This window comes from Vicugna pacos, chromosome 22 (assembly GCF_048564905.1).
Source record: "Vicugna pacos chromosome 22, VicPac4, whole genome shotgun sequence".
Classification (NCBI taxonomy): Eukaryota; Metazoa; Chordata; class Mammalia; order Artiodactyla; family Camelidae; genus Vicugna; species Vicugna pacos.
In genome coordinates this window covers 6,028,079-6,049,994 of record NC_133008.1, presented here as the reverse complement: position 1 = coordinate 6,049,994, position 21,916 = coordinate 6,028,079, and the positions used below count along the sequence as shown (strand labels likewise).

The 21,916-nt window shown below is 39.7% G+C and overlaps 1 protein-coding gene across 1 annotated transcript in view; it reads left to right on the top strand.

The window, feature by feature from the left end:
* The window catches only part of LOC107032853 (ankyrin repeat domain-containing protein 26-like), a 63,379-nt gene that overhangs the window by 13,198 nt on the left and 28,265 nt on the right, over positions 1–21,916 (top strand). The window contains exons 10-26 of the mRNA XM_072948196.1: positions 110–170; positions 258–445; positions 1,715–1,847; positions 2,256–2,317; positions 5,011–5,071; positions 5,159–5,346; positions 6,616–6,748; positions 7,156–7,217; positions 9,910–9,970; positions 10,058–10,245; positions 11,515–11,647; positions 12,055–12,116; positions 14,806–14,866; positions 14,954–15,141; positions 16,411–16,543; positions 16,951–17,012; positions 19,484–19,577. Of these exons, the coding sequence (XP_072804297.1) occupies positions 110–170; positions 258–445; positions 1,715–1,847; positions 2,256–2,317; positions 5,011–5,071; positions 5,159–5,346; positions 6,616–6,748; positions 7,156–7,217; positions 9,910–9,970; positions 10,058–10,245; positions 11,515–11,647; positions 12,055–12,116; positions 14,806–14,866; positions 14,954–15,141; positions 16,411–16,543; positions 16,951–17,012; positions 19,484–19,577 (1,870 nt within the window). The remainder of the gene's footprint in view (positions 1–109; positions 171–257; positions 446–1,714; positions 1,848–2,255; positions 2,318–5,010; positions 5,072–5,158; positions 5,347–6,615; positions 6,749–7,155; positions 7,218–9,909; positions 9,971–10,057; positions 10,246–11,514; positions 11,648–12,054; positions 12,117–14,805; positions 14,867–14,953; positions 15,142–16,410; positions 16,544–16,950; positions 17,013–19,483; positions 19,578–21,916) is intronic.

Sequence of the window (21,916 nt, the reverse complement as noted above, 5' to 3'; positions counted from 1 at the left end):
GACTCCAAAGCCAGCGCTCTTTGTTAGATCATCTAGGAATGGGGAATGTTACAGTTACTTTATTCAGTTTCATATTTGTTGTTCTTAAAGCTGCAATTTTCTTCTCTAGAAAGTCCGGCATCCAAGATTTGCCAAGCTAATTCGGGCCTGGGAAGAACCCGTGATAAACAGTAAGTTATTTGAAGACTGTCTTTTTGTGTTTTCACTGATGAGAAATTACAGATCATTTCATCTACTGTACCTTGTTTTCACTACAGCAGAGGCAAAAGATGGTGTTTTGAAACCAGGAACTAGCACCGTCTTTGAGGACCATAATTCTAATAGTGAAAATGAAGATGCAGTTAGAACCTTTTCCCAACCATCCAGTGAAGTTTCAGGCTTTTCTCATCCTGCCTTCCCAGCACCGGAACCTCTCACGTCTTCAGTAGTCCTTGGTGTTTCAGAGGTAAGCCGTTTTGTTTTTAACTTTTCCTTCCTGTGCTTTTTCACTTACCGTCCCCCTGATTCTCATGGGGATGAAAAGGATCCTACAGAGGAATGGAAGTCCTCAAGATCACAATAGAAAACAGTGTGACAACAAGAGAGGTACACGTGCAGGACTGAGATTTGTAAAGGTTGGTGGCAATAAACAGTTCTCAGATACGCCATTAAGAAAAGAAAGAGTAAGAGAGCAACAGGAAAGAACAGCTGGATGAATATGAAGATGGGCAGGGGTACAAAGGGGAAGCGTTCATCTAATAAGGACGAGATGTATGAGTGTCAAAATGAGAGAGATGATTATACAGACACAGCAGAAATAGTGGGGTTAAGTGAGAGCAGGAACTCTATAGCACACATTATGACAGAAATTATCTCTAATTCAAATTAAGAGAAGGAAAAGTCAGGTCATGGAAGAAAGTGCTCAGACTCTTCTGAAGGACATAGAGCTGATTTTATGAACAACAGAAAGAAAATTTGACCCTAACCTTTTTTCTTTTTGGTTATAGAAGTTTGTTTTTTAATTCAAGTGTAGTTGATGTACAGTATTGTATGAGTTACAGGTGTGCAGTAAAGTGATTTGGTTATATATATATATGTATATATAACCAATTTTTCTTTCTTTTCCATTATAGTTTTTTTGTGAGATATTGAATACAGTTCCCTATGGAAGCTAGTTTTAACTTGAAGTTATTTTTTTAGATAGCCTCACATTTAAATTAATGAAGTGATGTCTTATATTTAATCTAGCAAATTTTGTCTCTCCATTCCGTCCCCAGTAACTGAGTTCTAGTTTTCCATGTGACTTATCATGCTGTTTCACACCTCGACCTTCGGCTCAGGCTGCCCTTTTTAGAACCCCCTTCACATCTGCTCTTTGCACTGGGTCTGTCTTTTAAGACACAGTCTGGTCTTCCCAGCATTCCCGGAGCTATTGGCATGCAGCAAGTCTCTTCTCTCCTTTGTGCCCTTACTGTATCTGTTCACTTCAGGTGTAGAGCTGTTGAATGATAACTTGTCTGTGTTGATTCATTTTCATGTGTCTCTACCTCCCCTAGAGTGTAGAGCAGAATCTGTCTTTTATGTATATTGCCAGCTTCTCCCAGGAGAATGCCTATGATTTGATGGATACAGTAACTATATGTTGTCTTCCTGACTGATTGATTGAATGACCAAGTGTAGGAATATGATGTTTTCTGATGTTGGGTTTTTGTGACATTGTGTTTTGTTTTTATAGGGAGAGGCAGCAAAGCCAAAAACTGGGGGAAAAGAGACCGGCACTCGGGCAGTTAACGGTGTTCTAAAGGAGAAGGCAGATCAGAGCAAGTTGATTTCTACTGATGGAGACGGAGCACACAAAGGTGACAGAGGTGGGAAGTCAGGGAGCATCTATGGGTTTTCTTCTCTGCTTAAAAGCTAGTGTGGTTGGAGGGGGGAGGGTATAGCTCAGTGGGAGAGCACACGTTTAGCATGCACGAGGTCCTGGGTTCAATTCCCGGTACCTCCATTCAAAAAAAAAAAAAGTCGTGTAAAAAATCTGAAGTGTGTAGATCCAAATCTGATAGCCATTTCTTCTTAAGTGTTTTTCTTTTGCCATCTTCCTTCATAAATATCCCAACTGCGACCAAGTTTTCTTCCAGAAAATGCTTCAACCCTCTGAAATTCTTTCGTGCCACTTTAATTTATTGACATATTCATGAATCAAGATAGACTTATGTGTACTTAAACTTCCCAGTGGTATGTGTTCTCATTAATGTATCTGTGACTGCATTTTGTAGATGCAACACCAGCATTAAGATTCAAAGGAAAGAAAGATGCAGAATCATCCCGGGCTTTTGAGGTACTGTCTTCTATTGTTATTATGTTCAAATGTAAGCATTGCGTGATGTTGAAACATAAATGGAGGGATGTTTTGACTTCACTTTCTCACTTTTACATTTGCCCAGCAAAATTTTGGTTCCTCACTTTAACCCTCACTTAGTAAAGTCATTCCGTGCTACATGTCATGCCACTGCAGAGTGCACTTGTGTTAATTTTCCAGACTCGCCTAATGAAACTGCTGTATGTAGTGCAAAAGCCAAGGCTTAGAAGTCACAGGGAATCGGTTTGGGTTCTGAAGTTACATTTTCTAAAAACTGAAGAAAATAATTCTTGGTCGGCCTGTGACCAGATGTTTGTTTCTTTGTTATAAATGAATGTGTAAAACTCTTAGATTCAGAGAGAAACAGGTTGTACTAAAAAAAAAAAAAAAAACACAAAAAACCGGTGTTTTTGTTTGTTTAACCACTTTGACCTTGGAAAGACAGTGCCTGCGACTTGAAAGTATTATTATATTTGGATTGTCAAGTAGATCTGCAGCGAACATTTCAGGAGAAGCAAAAGCATGGGGAATAGTAATAAATATGTGGGATTAAAATACCACCAGTTTGGTTTAGTGATGTTTTACTGAGGACAGCCCATTTTGGGTAGAAAATAGCATGCACTGAGTACCTTTATGGCGACCGAACTTGAAGGAAGCTAAGTACAAGGTAGTGATGACCTATTGCAAGGTGATAGCCGTGGAAAGAGGTCAGAAGAGCCTGAACTCTTGGATCTCGGCAGGTCCTGTACTTGAAGTCAGCAGACGTGGTAGCATCCTGGTTCTGACCCACTGTGAGATCTTGGAAAAACTTGTCTGACTTGTTGGAATGTCAGTGAGCTCGTTCCAAAACATGGTACTGATGCCTACCTCTCAGGTTATGTGTCATGAACAAAAATGTGGTAACAAATGTGAAAACACGTTGTCAACTGCAAAGGGTGCTATAGAAATGTAAGAATGATCACAGTGGCCACTAGTGACCTACTGAAATGTTGAGGACACCTTTTTAAAATCTGAAGGACAATAGAGTGGGAGAGTTAGAGCGGGCACGGGGATTTCTCACTTGGGGTATGTTGAGTGTCGGTAGGCTATTATCGGAGATCTCCGATAGGTACGTAGTGCTTTGGTACTTGACGCCTTCTGGGGATTTTCCATGTTTTGACCTTAAATAAATTCCTGTTCCTGAACACCAACTAGCACCAGGCAGTTAAGACACTGAATGTAGCAGCTGAGGGGTTAGGCTGTAGTGGCAGGAACAGAAGAACAAGTAAACAGGAACCCTGTATCAGGGACAGTAAGTCCTTCACATAAGGAACGTGGAGAGCGTGAGGTTCGACAACAGTGGGGGAGTTTGTAGTTAGGACGGGGGTGGAGTAAGGGTGGAATTTAGGTAGTCAGGAAAGAACTGAGTGTGACCAAAGCTGCCAGGTGACGGACAGGAAGGAGCCAGTCACACGAAGGTCCAGGGGAGGGACGTTCCAGACAGAGAACAGTGGGTGGTGAGAGATGACCATGTTCAATTGAGTGACTTACAGTGACAAAATTTAACTGTTACTTATAGCAGTGTTTACAAACAAACAGTTGTGGGGTAATACAAGTCAGTATTATTGGGGATATACTATGAAGAAAGGCCTTTGTTTTATATATATGTTTTATAGGCCATATATTTTCATATTTTTATAAAATTTGCTGAATAATATATATACTTGCATATATAACTTATATATTTTTATATATATATAATAAAAAGGTAAAACAGAGGCTTTCACTCATCGTATATCCCTAACAATACTGATACATCCCTGATCTATTATATATAAATGCTGAAATATATATATTTCTCCACATGCCTTGTTATACTTACATTTTCCTTTTTACTTGCCTTAAGTTTGTACTTCACTAGTCATGTCTCATTTTTTCTTTTCTTCCTCCTCCCCACTTTTTTTTTTTAATGATTTTCCCCAAACCTAATATTTCTCTGCAGAAAACACTTCCTCGGTGTCTGCTCTTTCAGTCCATCTCACTCTGCCTCTGTGAACATATTTAGTGACAGCTTTCTGTTTACTATGTGTGTGGCTTTCACTCATGAGTCATTGCCCCTCAGAATTACTTTTGTTCTTATTCCTCTTTCTTAGAAGTAACTGACTATGAACAACCATTTGTCTGTAGCTTTTTGGCGAATGGAATAGAAGTAGCTTATACTGTTTGCTGTTCTAACTCATCCAAATAAGATACTGCTAAAAAGTAAACTCTCATATTTCCCCCATGAGAGATCATTCACACATATATAAATCATGCAAACACATTTCAAAATACAACCACCACTTTAAATTTCTTAATGTGAGGTTTTTCAATACGACTCTAAACTATCAGGTATAAGATTTTGTTCTAGATCATTTTGGTCAAGAAAGTCATCTAATGGATACCATAGTGTTTGTATAATAATCAATGAGGGGTAAAGAAAGTAACATTTTGGGACCCCTGAGGTCATCTGTCATAATCCTCACCCCATGAGAAGATGTAGGTTGGTAAATGACAGACCCGGGACTTGAATCCATATCTGAATGACTCCAAAGCCAGCGCTCTTTGTTAGATCATCTAGGAATGGGGAATGTTACAGTTACTTTATTCAGTTTCATATTTGTTGTTCTTAAAGCTGCAATTTTCTTCTCTAGAAAGTCCGGCATCCAAGATTTGCCAAGCTAATTCGGGCCTGGGAAGAACCCGTGATAAACAGTAAGTTATTTGAAGACTGTCTTTTTGTGTTTTCACTGATGAGAAATTACAGATCATTTCATCTACTGTACCTTGTTTTCACTACAGCAGAGGCAAAAGATGGTGTTTTGAAACCAGGAACTAGCACCGTCTTTGAGGACCATAATTCTAATAGTGAAAATGAAGATGCAGTTAGAACCTTTTCCCAACCATCCAGTGAAGTTTCAGGCTTTTCTCATCCTGCCTTCCCAGCACCGGAACCTCTCACGTCTTCAGTAGTCCTTGGTGTTTCAGAGGTAAGCCGTTTTGTTTTTAACTTTTCCTTCCTGTGCTTTTTCACTTACCGTCCCCCTGATTCTCATGGGGATGAAAAGGATCCTACAGAGGAATGGAAGTCCTCAAGATCACAATAGAAAACAGTGTGACAACAAGAGAGGTACACGTGCAGGACTGAGATTTGTAAAGGTTGGTGGCAATAAACAGTTCTCAGATACGCCATTAAGAAAAGAAAGAGTAAGAGAGCAACAGGAAAGAACAGCTGGATGAATATGAAGATGGGCAGGGGTACAAAGGGGAAGCGTTCATCTAATAAGGACGAGATGTATGAGTGTCAAAATGAGAGAGATGATTATACAGACACAGCAGAAATAGTGGGGTTAAGTGAGAGCAGGAACTCTATAGCACACATTATGACAGAAATTATCTCTAATTCAAATTAAGAGAAGGAAAAGTCAGGTCATGGAAGAAAGTGCTCAGACTCTTCTGAAGGACATAGAGCTGATTTTATGAACAACAGAAAGAAAATTTGACCCTAACCTTTTTTCTTTTTGGTTATAGAAGTTTGTTTTTTAATTCAAGTGTAGTTGATGTACAGTATTGTATGAGTTACAGGTGTGCAGTAAAGTGATTTGGTTATATATATATATGTATATATAACCAATTTTTCTTTCTTTTCCATTATAGTTTTTTTGTGAGATATTGAATACAGTTCCCTATGGAAGCTAGTTTTAACTTGAAGTTATTTTTTTAGATAGCCTCACATTTAAATTAATGAAGTGATGTCTTATATTTAATCTAGCAAATTTTGTCTCTCCATTCCGTCCCCAGTAACTGAGTTCTAGTTTTCCATGTGACTTATCATGCTGTTTCACACCTCGACCTTCGGCTCAGGCTGCCCTTTTTAGAACCCCCTTCACATCTGCTCTTTGCACTGGGTCTGTCTTTTAAGACACAGTCTGGTCTTCCCAGCATTCCCGGAGCTATTGGCATGCAGCAAGTCTCTTCTCTCCTTTGTGCCCTTACTGTATCTGTTCACTTCAGGTGTAGAGCTGTTGAATGATAACTTGTCTGTGTTGATTCGTTTTCATGTGTCTCTACCTCCCCTAGAGTGTAGAGCAGAATCTGTCTTTTATGTATATTGCCAGCTTCTCCCAGGAGAATGCCTATGATTTGATGGATACAGTAACTATATGTTGTCTTCCTGACTGATTGATTGAATGACCAAGTGTAGGAATATGATGTTTTCTGATGTTGGGTTTTTGTGACATTGTGTTTTGTTTTTATAGGGAGAGGCAGCAAAGCCAAAAACTGGGGGAAAAGAGACCGGCACTCGGGCAGTTAACGGTGTTCTAAAGGAGAAGGCAGATCAGAGCAAGTTGATTTCTGCTGATGGAGACGGAGCACACAAAGGTGACAGAGGTGGGAAGTCAGGGAGCATCTATGGGTTTTCTTCTCTGCTTAAAAGCTAGTGTGGTTGGAGGGGGGAGGGTATAGCTCAGTGGGAGAGCACACGTTTAGCATGCACGAGGTCCTGGGTTCAATTCCCGGTACCTCCATTCAAAAAAAAAAAAGTCGTGTAAAAAATCTGAAGTGTGTAGATCCAAATCTGATAGCCATTTCTTCTTAAGTGTTTTTCTTTTGCCATCTTCCTTCATAAATATCCCAACTGCGACCAAGTTTTCTTCCAGAAAATGCTTCAACCCTCTGAAATTCTTTCGTGCCACTTTAATTTATTGACATATTCATGAATCAAGATAGACTTATGTGTACTTAAACTTCCCAGTGGTATGTGTTCTCATTAATGTATCTGTGACTGCATTTTGTAGATGCAACACCAGCATTAAGATTCAAAGGAAAGAAAGATGCAGAATCATCCCGGGCTTTTGAGGTACTGTCTTCTATTGTTATTATGTTCAAATGTAAGCATTGCGTGATGTTGAAACATAAATGGAGGGATGTTTTGACTTCACTTTCTCACTTTTACATTTGCCCAGCAAAATTTTGGTTCCTCACTTTAACCCTCACTTAGTAAAGTCATTCCGTGCTACATGTCATGCCACTGCAGAGTGCACTTGTGTTAATTTTCCAGACTCGCCTAATGAAACTGCTGTATGTAGTGCAAAAGCCAAGGCTTAGAAGTCACAGGGAATCGGTTTGGGTTCTGAAGTTACATTTTCTAAAAACTGAAGAAAATAATTCTTGGTCGGCCTGTGACCAGATGTTTGTTTCTTTGTTATAAATGAATGTGTAAAACTCTTAGATTCAGAGAGAAACAGGTTGTACTAAAAAAAAAAAAAAAAAAAAAAAAACCGGTGTTTTTGTTTGTTTAACCACTTTGACCTTGGAAAGACAGTGCCTGCGACTTGAAAGTATTATTATATTTGGATTGTCAAGTAGATCTGCAGCGAACATTTCAGGAGAAGCAAAAGCATGGGGAATAGTAATAAATATGTGGGATTAAAATACCACCAGTTTGGTTTAGTGATGTTTTACTGAGGACAGCCCATTTTGGGTAGAAAATAGCATGCACTGAGTACCTTTATGGCGACCGAACTTGAAGGAAGCTAAGTACAAGGTAGTGATGACCTATTGCAAGGTGATAGCCGTGGAAAGAGGTCAGAAGAGCCTGAACTCTTGGATCTCGGCAGGTCCTATACTTGAAGTCAGCAGACGTGGTAGCATCCTGGTTCTGACCCACTGTGAGATCTTGGAAAAACTTGTCTGACTTGTTGGAATGTCAGTGAGCTCGTTCCAAAACATGGTACTGATGCCTACCTCTCAGGTTATGTGTCATGAACAAAAATGTGGTAACAAATGTGAAAACACGTTGTCAACTGCAAAGGGTGCTATAGAAATGTAAGAATGATCACAGTGGCCACTAGTGACCTACTGAAATGTTGAGGACACCTTTTTAAAATCTGAAGGACAATAGAGTGGGAAAGTTAGAGCGGGCACGGGGATTTCTCACTTGGGGTATGTTGAGTGTCGGTAGGCTATTATCGGAGATCTCCGATAGGTACGTAGTGCTTTGGTACTTGACGCCTTCTGGGGATTTTCCATGTTTTGACCTTAAATAAATTCCTGTTCCTGAACACCAACTAGCACCAGGCAGTTAAGACACTGAATGTAGCAGCTGAGGGGTTAGGCTGTAGTGGCAGGAACAGAAGAACAAGTAAACAGGAACCCTGTATCAGGGACAGTAAGTCCTTCACATAAGGAACGTGGAGAGCGTGAGGTTCGACAACAGTGGGGGAGTTTGTAGTTAGGACGGGGGTGGAGTAAGGGTGGAATTTAGGTAGTCAGGAAAGAACTGAGTGTGACCAAAGCTGCCAGGTGACGGACAGGAAGGAGCCAGTCACACGAAGGTCCAGGGGAGGGACGTTCCAGACAGAGAACAGTGGGTGGTGAGAGATGACCATGTTCAATTGAGTGACTTACAGTGACAAAATTTAACTGTTACTTATAGCAGTGTTTACAAACAAACAGTTGTGGGGTAATACAAGTCAGTATTATTGGGGATATACTATGAAGAAAGGCCTTTGTTTTATATATATGTTTTATAGGCCATATATTTTCATATTTTTATAAAATTTGCTGAATAATATATATACTTGCATATATAACTTATATATTTTTATATATATATAATAAAAAGGTAAAACAGAGGCTTTCACTCATCGTATATCCCTAACAATACTGATACATCCCTGATCTATTATATATAAATGCTGAAATATATATATTTCTCCACATGCCTTGTTATACTTACATTTTCCTTTTTACTTGCCTTAAGTTTGTACTTCACTAGTCATGTCTCATTTTTTCTTTTCTTCCTCCTCCCCACTTTTTTTTTTTAATGATTTTCCCCAAACCTAATATTTCTCTGCAGAAAACACTTCCTCGGTGTCTGCTCTTTCAGTCCATCTCACTCTGCCTCTGTGAACATATTTAGTGACAGCTTTCTGTTTACTATGTGTGTGGCTTTCACTCATGAGTCATTGCCCCTCAGAATTACTTTTGTTCTTATTCCTCTTTCTTAGAAGTAACTGACTATGAACAACCATTTGTCTGTAGCTTTTTGGCGAATGGAATAGAAGTAGCTTATACTGTTTGCTGTTCTAACTCATCCAAATAAGATACTGCTAAAAAGTAAACTCTCATATTTCCCCCATGAGAGATCATTCACACATATATAAATCATGCAAACACATTTCAAAATACAACCACCACTTTAAATTTCTTAATGTGAGGTTTTTCAATACGACTCTAAACTATCAGGTATAAGATTTTGTTCTAGATCATTTTGGTCAAGAAAGTCATCTAATGGATACCATAGTGTTTGTATAATAATCAATGAGGGGTAAAGAAAGTAACATTTTGGGACCCCTGAGGTCATCTGTCATAATCCTCACCCCATGAGAAGATGTAGGTTGGTAAATGACAGACCCGGGACTTGAATCCATATCTGAATGACTCCAAAGCCAGCGCTCTTTGTTAGATCATCTAGGAATGGGGAATGTTACAGTTACTTTATTCAGTTTCATATTTGTTGTTCTTAAAGCTGCAATTTTCTTCTCTAGAAAGTCCGGCATCCAAGATTTGCCAAGCTAATTCGGGCCTGGGAAGAACCCGTGATAAACAGTAAGTTATTTGAAGACTGTCTTTTTGTGTTTTCACTGATGAGAAATTACAGATCATTTCATCTACTGTACCTTGTTTTCACTACAGCAGAGGCAAAAGATGGTGTTTTGAAACCAGGAACTAGCACCGTCTTTGAGGACCATAATTCTAATAGTGAAAATGAAGATGCAGTTAGAACCTTTTCCCAACCATCCAGTGAAGTTTCAGGCTTTTCTCATCCTGCCTTCCCAGCACCGGAACCTCTCACGTCTTCAGTAGTCCTTGGTGTTTCAGAGGTAAGCCGTTTTGTTTTTAACTTTTCCTTCCTGTGCTTTTTCACTTACCGTCCCCCTGATTCTCATGGGGATGAAAAGGATCCTACAGAGGAATGGAAGTCCTCAAGATCACAATAGAAAACAGTGTGACAACAAGAGAGGTACACGTGCAGGACTGAGATTTGTAAAGGTTGGTGGCAATAAACAGTTCTCAGATACGCCATTAAGAAAAGAAAGAGTAAGAGAGCAACAGGAAAGAACAGCTGGATGAATATGAAGATGGGCAGGGGTACAAAGGGGAAGCATTCATCTAATAAGGACAAGATGTATGAGTGTCAAAATGAGAGAGATGATTATACAGACACAGCAGAAATAGTGGGGTTAAGTGAGAGCAGGAACTCTATAGCACACATTATGACAGAAATTATCTCTAATTCAAATTAAGAGAAGGAAAAGTCAGGTCATGGAAGAAAGTGCTCAGACTCTTCTGAAGGACATAGAGCTGATTTTATGAACAACAGAAAGAAAATTTGACCCTAACCTTTTTTCTTTTTGGTTATAGAAGTTTGTTTTTTAATTCAAGTGTAGTTGATGTACAGTATTGTGTGAGTTACAGGTGTGCAGTAAAGTGATTTGGTTATATATATATATGTATATATAACCAATTTTTCTTTCTTTCCCATTATAGTTTTTTTGTGAGATTTTGAATACAGTTCCCTATGGAAGCTAGTTTTAACTTGAAGTTATTTTTTTAGATAGCCTCACATTTAAATTAATGAAGTGATGTCTTATATTTAATCTAGCAAATTTTGTCTCTCCATTCCGTCCCCAGTAACTGAGTTCTAGTTTTCCATGTGACTTATCATGCTGTTTCACACCTCGACCTTCGGCTCAGGCTGCCCTTTTTAGAACCCCCTTCACATCTGCTCTTTGCACTGGGTCTGTCTTTTAAGACACAGTCTGGTCTTCCCAGCATTCCCGGAGCTATTGGCATGCAGCAAGTCTCTTCTCTCCTTTGTGCCCTTACTGTATCTGTTCACTTCAGGTGTAGAGCTGTTGAATGATAACTTGTCTGTGTTGATTCGTTTTCATGTGTCTCTACCTCCCCTAGAGTGTAGAGCAGAATCTGTCTTTTATGTATATTGCCAGCTTCTCCCAGGAGAATGCCTATGATTTGATGGATACAGTAACTATATGTTGTCTTCCTGACTGATTGATTGAATGACCAAGTGTAGGAATATGATGTTTTCTGATGTTGGGTTTTTGTGACATTGTGTTTTGTTTTTATAGGGAGAGGCAGCAAAGCCAAAAACTGGGGGAAAAGAGACCGGCACTCGGGCAGTTAACGGTGTTCTAAAGGAGAAGGCAGATCAGAGCAAGTTGATTTCTGCTGATGGAGACGGAGCACACAAAGGTGACAGAGGTGGGAAGTCAGGGAGCATCTATGGGTTTTCTTCTCTGCTTAAAAGCTAGTGTGGTTGGAGGGGGGAGGGTATAGCTCAGTGGGAGAGCACACGTTTAGCATGCACGAGGTCCTGGGTTCAATTCCCGGTACCTCCATTCAAAAAAAAAAAAGTCGTGTAAAAAATCTGAAGTGTGTAGATCCAAATCTGATAGCCATTTCTTCTTAAGTGTTTTTCTTTTGCCATCTTCCTTCATAAATATCCCAACTGCGACCAAGTTTTCTTCCAGAAAATGCTTCAACCCTCTGAAATTCTTTCGTGCCACTTTAATTTATTGACATATTCATGAATCAAGATAGACTTATGTGTACTTAAACTTCCCAGTGGTATGTGTTCTCATTAATGTATCTGTGACTGCATTTTGTAGATGCAACACCAGCATTAAGATTCAAAGGAAAGAAAGATGCAGAATCATCCCGGGCTTTTGAGGTACTGTCTTCTATTGTTATTATGTTCAAATGTAAGCATTGCGTGATGTTGAAACATAAATGGAGGGATGTTTTGACTTCACTTTCTCACTTTTACATTTGCCCAGCAAAATTTTGGTTCCTCACTTTAACCCTCACTTAGTAAAGTCATTCCGTGCTACATGTCATGCCACTGCAGAGTGCACTTGTGTTAATTTTCCAGACTCGCCTAATGAAACTGCTGTATGTAGTGCAAAAGCCAAGGCTTAGAAGTCACAGGGAATCGGTTTGGGTTCTGAAGTTACATTTTCTAAAAACTGAAGAAAATAATTCTTGGTCGGCCTGTGACCAGATGTTTGCTTCTTTGTTATAAATGAATGTGTAAAACTCTTAGATTCAGAGAGAAACAGGTTGTACTAAAAAAAGAAAAACACAAAAAACCGGTGTTTTTGTTTGTTTAACCACTTTGACCTTGGAAAGACAGTGCCTGCGACTTGAAAGTATTATTATATTTGGATTGTCAAGTAGATCTGCAGCGAACATTTCAGGAGAAGCAAAAGCATGGGGACTAGTAATAAATATGTGGGGTTAAAATACCACCAGTTTGGTTTAGTGATGTTTTACTGAGGACAGCCCATTTTGGGTAGAAAATAGCAGGCACTGAGTACCTTTATGGCGACCGAACTTGAAGGAAGCTGAGTGCAGGGTAGTGATGACCTATTGCAAGGTGATAGCCGTGGAAAGAGGTCAGAAGAGCCTGAACTCTTGGATCTCGGCAGGTCCTGTACTTGAAGTCAGCAGACGTGGTAGCATCCTGGTTCTGACCCACTGTGAGATCTTGGAAAAACTTGTCTGACTTGTTGGAATGTCAGTGAGCTCGTTCCAAAACATGGTACTGATGCCTACCTCTCAGGTTATGTGTCATGAACAAAAATGTGGTAACAAATGTGAAAACACGTTGTCAACTGCAAAGGGTGCTATAGAAATGTAAGAATGATCACAGTGGCCACTAGTGACCTACTGAAATGTTGAGGACACCTTTTTAAAATCTGAAGGACAATAGAGTGGGAAAGTTAGAGCGGGCACGGGGATTTCTCACTTGGGGTATGTTGAGTGTCGGTAGGCTATTATCGGAGATCTCCGATAGGTACGTAGTGCTTTGGTACTTGACGCCTTCTGGGGATTTTCCATGTTTTGACCTTAAATAAATTCCTGTTCCTGAACACCAACTAGCACCAGGCAGTTAAGACACTGAATGTAGCAGCTGAGGGGTTAGGCTGTAGTGGCAGGAACAGAAGAACAAGTAAACAGGAACCCTGTATCAGGGACAGTAAGTCCTTCACATAAGGAACGTGGAGAGCGTGAGGTTCGACAACAGTGGGGGAGTTTGTAGTTAGGACGGGGGTGGAGTAAGGGTGGAATTTAGGTAGTCAGGAAAGAACTGAGTGTGACCAAAGCTGCCAGGTGACGGACAGGAAGGAGCCAGTCACACGAAGGTCCAGGGGAGGGACGTTCCAGACAGAGAACAGTGGGTGGTGAGAGATGACCATGTTCAATTGAGTGACTTACAGTGACAAAATTTAACTGTTACTTATAGCAGTGTTTACAAACAAACAGTTGTGGGGTAATACAAGTCAGTATTATTGGGGATATACTATGAAGAAAGGCCTTTGTTTTATATATATGTTTTATAGGCCATATATTTTCATATTTTTATAAAATTTGCTGAATAATATATATACTTGCATATATAACTTATATATTTTTATATATATATAATAAAAAGGTAAAACAGAGGCTTTCACTCATCGTATATCCCTAACAATACTGATACATCCCTGATCTATTATATATAAATGCTGAAATATATATATTTCTCCACATGCCTTGTTATACTTACATTTTCCTTTTTACTTGCCTTAAGTTTGTACTTCACTAGTCATGTCTCATTTTTTCTTTTCTTCCTCCTCCCCACTTTTTTTTTTTAATGATTTTCCCCAAACCTAATATTTCTCTGCAGAAAACACTTCCTCGGTGTCTGCTCTTTCAGTCCATCTCACTCTGCCTCTGTGAACATATTTAGTGACAGCTTTCTGTTTACTATGTGTGTGGCTTTCACTCATGAGTCATTGCCCCTCAGAATTACTTTTGTTCTTATTCCTCTTTCTTAGAAGTAACTGACTATGAACAACCATTTGTCTGTAGCTTTTTGGCGAATGGAATAGAAGTAGCTTATACTGTTTGCTGTTCTAACTCATCCAAATAAGATACTGCTAAAAAGTAAACTCTCATATTTCCCCCATGAGAGATCATTCACACATATATAAATCATGCAAACACATTTCAAAATACAACCACCACTTTAAATTTCTTAATGTGAGGTTTTTCAATACGACTCTAAACTATCAGGTATAAGATTTTGTTCTAGATCATTTTGGTCAAGAAAGTCATCTAATGGATACCATAGTGTTTGTATAATAATCAATGAGGGGTAAAGAAAGTAACATTTTGGGACCCCTGAGGTCATCTGTCATAATCCTCACCCCATGAGAAGATGTAGGTTGGTAAATGACAGACCCGGGACTTGAATCCATATCTGAATGACTCCAAAGCCAGCGCTCTTTGTTAGATCATCTAGGAATGGGGAATGTTACAGTTACTTTATTCAGTTTCATATTTGTTGTTCTTAAAGCTGCAATTTTCTTCTCTAGAAAGTCCGGCATCCAAGATTTGCCAAGCTAATTCGGGCCTGGGAAGAACCCGTGATAAACAGTAAGTTATTTGAAGACTGTCTTTTTGTGTTTTCACTGATGAGAAATTACAGATCATTTCATCTACTGTACCTTGTTTTCACTACAGCAGAGGCAAAAGATGGTGTTTTGAAACCAGGAACTAGCACCGTCTTTGAGGACCATAATTCTAATAGTGAAAATGAAGATGCAGTTAGAACCTTTTCCCAACCATCCAGTGAAGTTTCAGGCTTTTCTCATCCTGCCTTCCCAGCACCGGAACCTCTCACGTCTTCAGTAGTCCTTGGTGTTTCAGAGGTAAGCCGTTTTGTTTTTAACTTTTCCTTCCTGTGCTTTTTCACTTACCGTCCCCCTGATTCTCATGGGGATGAAAAGGATCCTACAGAGGAATGGAAGTCCTCAAGATCACAATAGAAAACAGTGTGACAACAAGAGAGGTACACGTGCAGGACTGAGATTTGTAAAGGTTGGTGGCAATAAACAGTTCTCAGATATGCCATTAAGAAAAGAAAGAGTAAGAGAGCAACAGGAAAGAACAGCTGGATGAATATGAAGATGGGCAGGGGTACAAAGGGGAAGCGTTCATCTAATAAGGACAAGATGTATGAGTGTCAAAATGAGAGAGATGATTATACAGACACAGCAGAAATAGTGGGGTTAAGTGAGAGCAGGAACTCTATAGCACACATTATGACAGAAATTATCTCTAATTCAAATTAAGAGAAGGAAAAGTCAGGTCATGGAAGAAAGTGCTCAGACTCTTCTGAAGGACATAGAGCTGATTTTATGAACAACAGAAAGAAAATTTGACCCTAACCTTTTTTCTTTTTGGTTATAGAAGTTTGTTTTTTAATTCAAGTGTAGTTGATGTACAGTATTGTGTGAGTTACAGGTGTGCAGTAAAGTGATTTGGTTATATATATATATGTATATATAACCAATTTTTCTTTCTTTCCCATTATAGTTTTTTTGTGAGATTTTGAATACAGTTCCCTATGGAAGCTAGTTTTAACTTGAAGTTATTTTTTTAGATAGCCTCACATTTAAATTAATGAAGTGATGTCTTATATTTAATCTAGCAAATTTTGTCTCTCCATTCCGTCCCCAGTAACTGAGTTCTAGTTTTCCATGTGACTTATCATGCTGTTTCACACCTCGACCTTCGGCTCAGGCTGCCCTTTTTAGAACCCCCTTCACATCTGCTCTTTGCACTGGGTCTGTCTTTTAAGACACAGTCTGGTCTTCCCAGCATTCCCGGAGCTATTGGCATGCAGCAAGTCTCTTCTCTCCTTTGTGCCCTTACTGTATCTGTTCACTTCAGGTGTAGAGCTGTTGAATGATAACTTGTCTGTGTTGATTCGTTTTCATGTGTCTCTACCTCCCCTAGAGTGTAGAGCAGAATCTGTCTTTTATGTATATTGCCAGCTTCTCCCAGGAGAATGCCTATGATTTGATGGATACAGTAACTATATGTTGTCTTCCTGACTGATTGATTGAATGACCAAGTGTAGGAATATGATGTTTTCTGATGTTGGGTTTTTGTGACATTGTGTTTTGTTTTTATAGGGAGAGGCAGCAAAGCCAAAAACTGGGGGAAAAGAGACCGGCACTCGGGCAGTTAACGGTGTTCTAAAGGAGAAGGCAGATCAGAGCAAGTTGATTTCTGCTGATGGAGACGGAGCACACAAAGGTGACAGAGGTGGGAAGTCAGGGAGCATCTATGGGTTTTCTTCTCTGCTTAAAAGCTAGTGTGGTTGGAGGGGGGAGGGTATAGCTCAGTGGGAGAGCACACGTTTAGCATGCACGAGGTCCTGGGTTCAATTCCCGGTACCTCCATTCAAAAAAAAAAAAGTCGTGTAAAAAATCTGAAGTGTGTAGATCCAAATCTGATAGCCATTTCTTCTTAAGTGTTTTTCTTTTGCCATCTTCCTTCATAAATATCCCAACTGCGACCAAGTTTTCTTCCAGAAAATGCTTCAACCCTCTGAAATTCTTTCGTGCCACTTTAATTTATTGACATATTCATGAATCAAGATAGACTTATGTGTACTTAAACTTCCCAGTGGTATGTGTTCTCATTAATGTATCTGTGACTGCATTTTGTAGATGCAACACCAGCATTAAGATTCAAAGGAAAGAAAGATGCAGAATCATCCCGGGCTTTTGAGGTACTGTCTTCTATTGTTATTATGTTCAAATGTAAGCATTGCGTGATGTTGAAACATAAATGGAGGGATGTTTTGACTTCACTTTCTCACTTTTACATTTGCCCAGCAAAATTTTGGTTCCTCACTTTAACCCTCACTTAGTAAAGTCATTCCGTGCTACATGTCATGCCACTGCAGAGTGCACTTGTGTTAATTTTCCAGACTCGCCTAATGAAACTGCTGTATGTAGTGCAAAAGCCAAGGCTTAGAAGTCACAGGGAATCGGTTTGGGTTCTGAAGTTACATTTTCTAAAAACTGAAGAAAATAATTCTTGGTCGGCCTGTGACCAGATGTTTGCTTCTTTGTTATAAATGAATGTGTAAAACTCTTAGATTCAGAGAGAAACAGGTTGTACTAAAAAAAGAAAAACACAAAAAACCGGTGTTTTTGTTTGTTTAACCACTTTGACCTTGGAAAGACAGTGCCTGCGACTTGAAAGTATTATTATATTTGGATTGTCAAGTAGATCTGCAGCGAACATTTCAGGAGAAGCAAAAGCATGGGGACTAGTAATAAATATGTGGGGTTAAAATACCACCAGTTTGGTTTAGTGATGTTTTACTGAGGACAGCCCATTTTGGGTAGAAAATAGCAGGCACTGAGTACCTTTATGGCGACCGAACTTGAAGGAAGCTGAGTGCAGGGTAGTGATGACCTATTGCAAGGTGATAGCCGTGGAAAGAGGTCAGAAGAGCCTGAACTCTTGGATCTCGGCAGGTCCTGTACTTGAAGTCAGCAGACGTGGTAGCATCCTGGTTCTGACCCACTGTGAGATCTTGGAAAAACTTGTCTGACTTGTTGGAATGTCAGTGAGCTCGTTCCAAAACATGGTACTGATGCCTACCTCTCAGGTTATGTGTCATGAACAAAAATGTGGTAACAAATGTGAAAACACGTTGTCAACTGCAAAGGGTGCTATAGAAATGTAAGAATGATCACAGTGGCCACTAGTGACCTACTGAAATGTTGAGGACACCTTTTTAAAATCTGAAGGACAATAGAGTGGGAAAGTTAGAGCGGGCACGGGGATTTCTCACTTGGGGTATGTTGAGTGTCGGTAGGCTATTATCGGAGATCTCCGATAGGTACGTAGTGCTTTGGTACTTGACGCCTTCTGGGGATTTTCCATGTTTTGACCTTAAATAAATTCCTGTTCCTGAACACCAACTAGCACCAGGCAGTTAAGACACTGAATGTAGCAGCTGAGGGGTTAGGCTGTAGTGGCAGGAACAGAAGAACAAGTAAACAGGAACCCTGTATCAGGGACAGTAAGTCCTTCACATAAGGAACGTGGAGAGCGTGAGGTTCGACAACAGTGGGGGAGTTTGTAGTTAGGACGGGGGTGGAGTAAGGGTGGAATTTAGGTAGTCAGGAAAGAACTGAGTGTGACCAAAGCTGCCAGGTGACGGACAGGAAGGAGCCAGTCACACGAAGGTCCAGGGGAGGGACGTTCCAGACAGAGAACAGTGGGTGACATCTGCTCATCACAGTACTCCAGCATCTTGGAGCGGCCAGGAAGCAGCAAGAGCAACAAGTGGGTAACCGTCCTTAGAGTCACTGTTATTATTGTTGTGTGTAGAGAAGAGAATGTGCATCATAAGGGCCTGGCACATGCGGGTGGTCACTAAACGGTGTTCTTATTCTTCCCTCAGTGAAGTAAAGCTTATGGTACTTCTTTGAAGAGCTGCATAGCTACATTTAAAATTTTTCTGCTGTTAATTTAAACATAAATGTTTTTCTTTCTATTTTGGTACTTTATTCAACTATTTTCCCTATCAATAAAAGTTTTATCAAATAATAGATTCTGGTAAGCCTTTGTTTACTGAAATGTAGCAGTTTCCACAGTGTTCTGTTAATACTCAACATGACAGGCTCCAAGGCTTGTTTTCATGCCATTTATGTTATTGTAATGCTAAAAACAATATCTGTCCTTAGAAACATTTTAAATGTATAGCATACTTATTAAAGAATATATTTAAATATGTATTTTAATTTTTTATTGAAGTGGAGTCAGTTTATAATGTTAGTTTCAAGTGTACCTGCAAAGCAATTCAGTTATATGTATAAAAATACATATGTTTTTTAAACGTCCTCTTCTTTTGTCGAGGAATGCAAAATGGAATTAGGTGCTTTGAAGTTAATTCTTTGTTGAAATCTGCATGTAAGTCAGTATTTTGTCTGTGAATTTATTTGCTCTAGCTTTCCATGCTGAGTTTACAGAAGATCAAAAGCCAACTGAAGATAAAAGATAGACTTGAAATTTTCTATTTAAATGTTTGGGTTTCCAGGATATGCTTATTTTGTTTTCAAGTCTAATTGCTTTTACAGTAGGAAATTAAAAAAATAATAATAAGATAGGAAACGCAGGTATTTTCTTAGAAAGTGATCAGGAAATCTTTATGCAACTCATTATTAATATTAATTTTAACAGAGTATCTCCAAGATTGAACTACCGAACCGTGTTGATCATTTATCTGGAGCTGCAGGTCTAGGAGAAAAAAATACATTAAATGGACAAATAGAAAGTAAGTACTGTATTTTATTCCAAAAAAAGTCATTTTACAGAATGTTGATTTAAAACATGGATTTGGATCTATTCTCTCAGCCAAAGAAAATCGCCTGTTGAACATACAGTGAAAAAAAAGAGGAGAAAAGGAAGTAAATTGTATATCTTACCAGGTGTCAGCAACAGATTAAACTAGAATGCTGTTTAAGGAGCTCAGTTGTTAGTTTTGTTTCAAGATGCTCTGTGACCTGAGGACAGTCAGGAAACCAGGAGGAGGGAAGGAGGGAGTGAAGAATGAGGGAGGTAGAGAGGAGGGGAGTAAATGAAGGAAAAGGAGGGGGGTCCCTGGCAGGAGGTGGTAATGTAGAATAGTTCTTTAGAAGAAGAAAGAGAAGAGTGTTTGAAATGAGACGGGTATGAAGTGAGCTCCTTCCAGCACCAAACCTTGTCCGGGAGGCACAGCAGAATGTCCCACTCGCCCGTCCCCTGACCGTTAGGAAGGCGGCGAGGACTGCGGTACCTGATCACGCAGAGCTGGGTGTGGCTGCCGGTGAGCACAGGCGGGTGTGGTCAGCTGTCAATGTCTGGACCTTCGTGTCATGCAGCGTGTTGCTGCCTTACAGGATGGTGTCTCATAGGCCAACAGAAGAGAGTGGGAAAGAGGTGGAGAGCAGGGTGCGTTCCGGGGAGGTCAGGGGAGCTGGAGCCTGGTAAAGAGTCCACTGAAAAGTCTGCAGATCCTGATGCAGTTTTTGGGGAAGTGTTACTGGGAGACACCTGCGGCTGTTTCAGAGGGATCAGTTAAGTCCGAGTGCTATAGAAGCAGGCTCGGTATAGACCAGAGTTTCTCAAATTTTAGTCACCTGGGGACCCAGTGAAAAGCGCACATTCTGAGCAGTGGGTCTGCATTTCTAACAAGCTGTCAGGTGATGCCTTTGTTGCTGGTCTTCAGATCACGCTCAGAGGGTAGACTTGTGTTTAAGGGAATCTGGAAGAAGAGCCACTGGGGAGTTAAAGACAACAGCAACAAGGAAAAGCACGATTTTGTTTTTCTTTCTGAGCACGTTCATAGCCAGAGGGAGGCAAAGAGTTGAAGTAGAAATTAGAGGTGTAAGCTACTGCTGCTAAGCAGAGAGGGAAAAGAAGTGGTGGGGATCGTCCATCAAAAGAATAGAAAAGGGGAAGAATTAAGACCACAGATGTAGAGGTACCTTAGAAGAGGAAAGTGAAAGGAAGGAAGGAGGGAAAAAAGGCAGCAGGTAGGTGATTTTGGAATTGAGGGGAAACTTGAGAGAACTCCTTTTCGATGGCATCAGTGTATTTGCACTGAAGCCAGGTTAGATCATTGCCAATCCAGAGAATACTGGAATCAGGAGGGGGCCTAGAATTGGGGTAAACCACAGCCTCTCCTCCGATCAGGCTTCAAAGATAAATGTTGTATTGGTATTTGTTATTCAAATGAGACTAACTTGAATATGAAGCATTGGCTGTGTTGTTGTTGTTGTTTTTAATATATGTTATTTTTTGATAAGATATTTGTTTCACAAGAATCCTTTTATACATTAGCCTGATTTACCAAACCAATTTTGGAAATAAAAGAAATTAATAGGATTCATTCCATAAATGCTAAAGTTGTTATTTTCAGTGAATACTACACAGGTTTTGAAACATAAAAGACTTTTAATGTCTAATAATTCTGTGGCAATGAAATTTTTTTTTGATCACCAGATTTCAATATTGAAAACTCAGTATACATTCTTTCTTGCATGAGTGGATCAAGAAACTTTGATGGCTAGAGGATCCAAGAAATGTAGGCATACCGGTAGCCCATGTGGATATGGGAGAAAATGAATATTTTTATGAACGATTATTCTACAAGTGTGTATCCAGGCTGTATCCTGTGTATCCATAACACTTTCTCTGACGAGAAGTGAACTGCACATTCAAATGAACTGCCATCACAACTGTGGACTTTCTAAATCACAGGACAAATTGAAGAGCATGATAAACACTTGTAGTCTAACGGTGTCAGTCGCATGAAAGATGTGCTGTTGCATTTTACCATCAGCTTTCACTTTTGTCTTCTTGGAGCCGTGACTTGTTCCTCTGATTAAAGATCGCTTTTCTCCTCCTCAGGCAGCATGTTCACACTTGTATATGTGCACGTTTCTATTTTATAAAGTCATTTGAAACATACTCGTACTTTTGACATCTTAACTGCATGTTTTGTTAAACCTATATTCCTGCTCTTTATTCAGTATCTATCATGGATTCATATGTCTGTCTTGTTGCTGTCCTAACTGCCCCTGAAAAACAAAACACCGAAACCTAACGTGTTCATTTCCAATGCAAGCATGA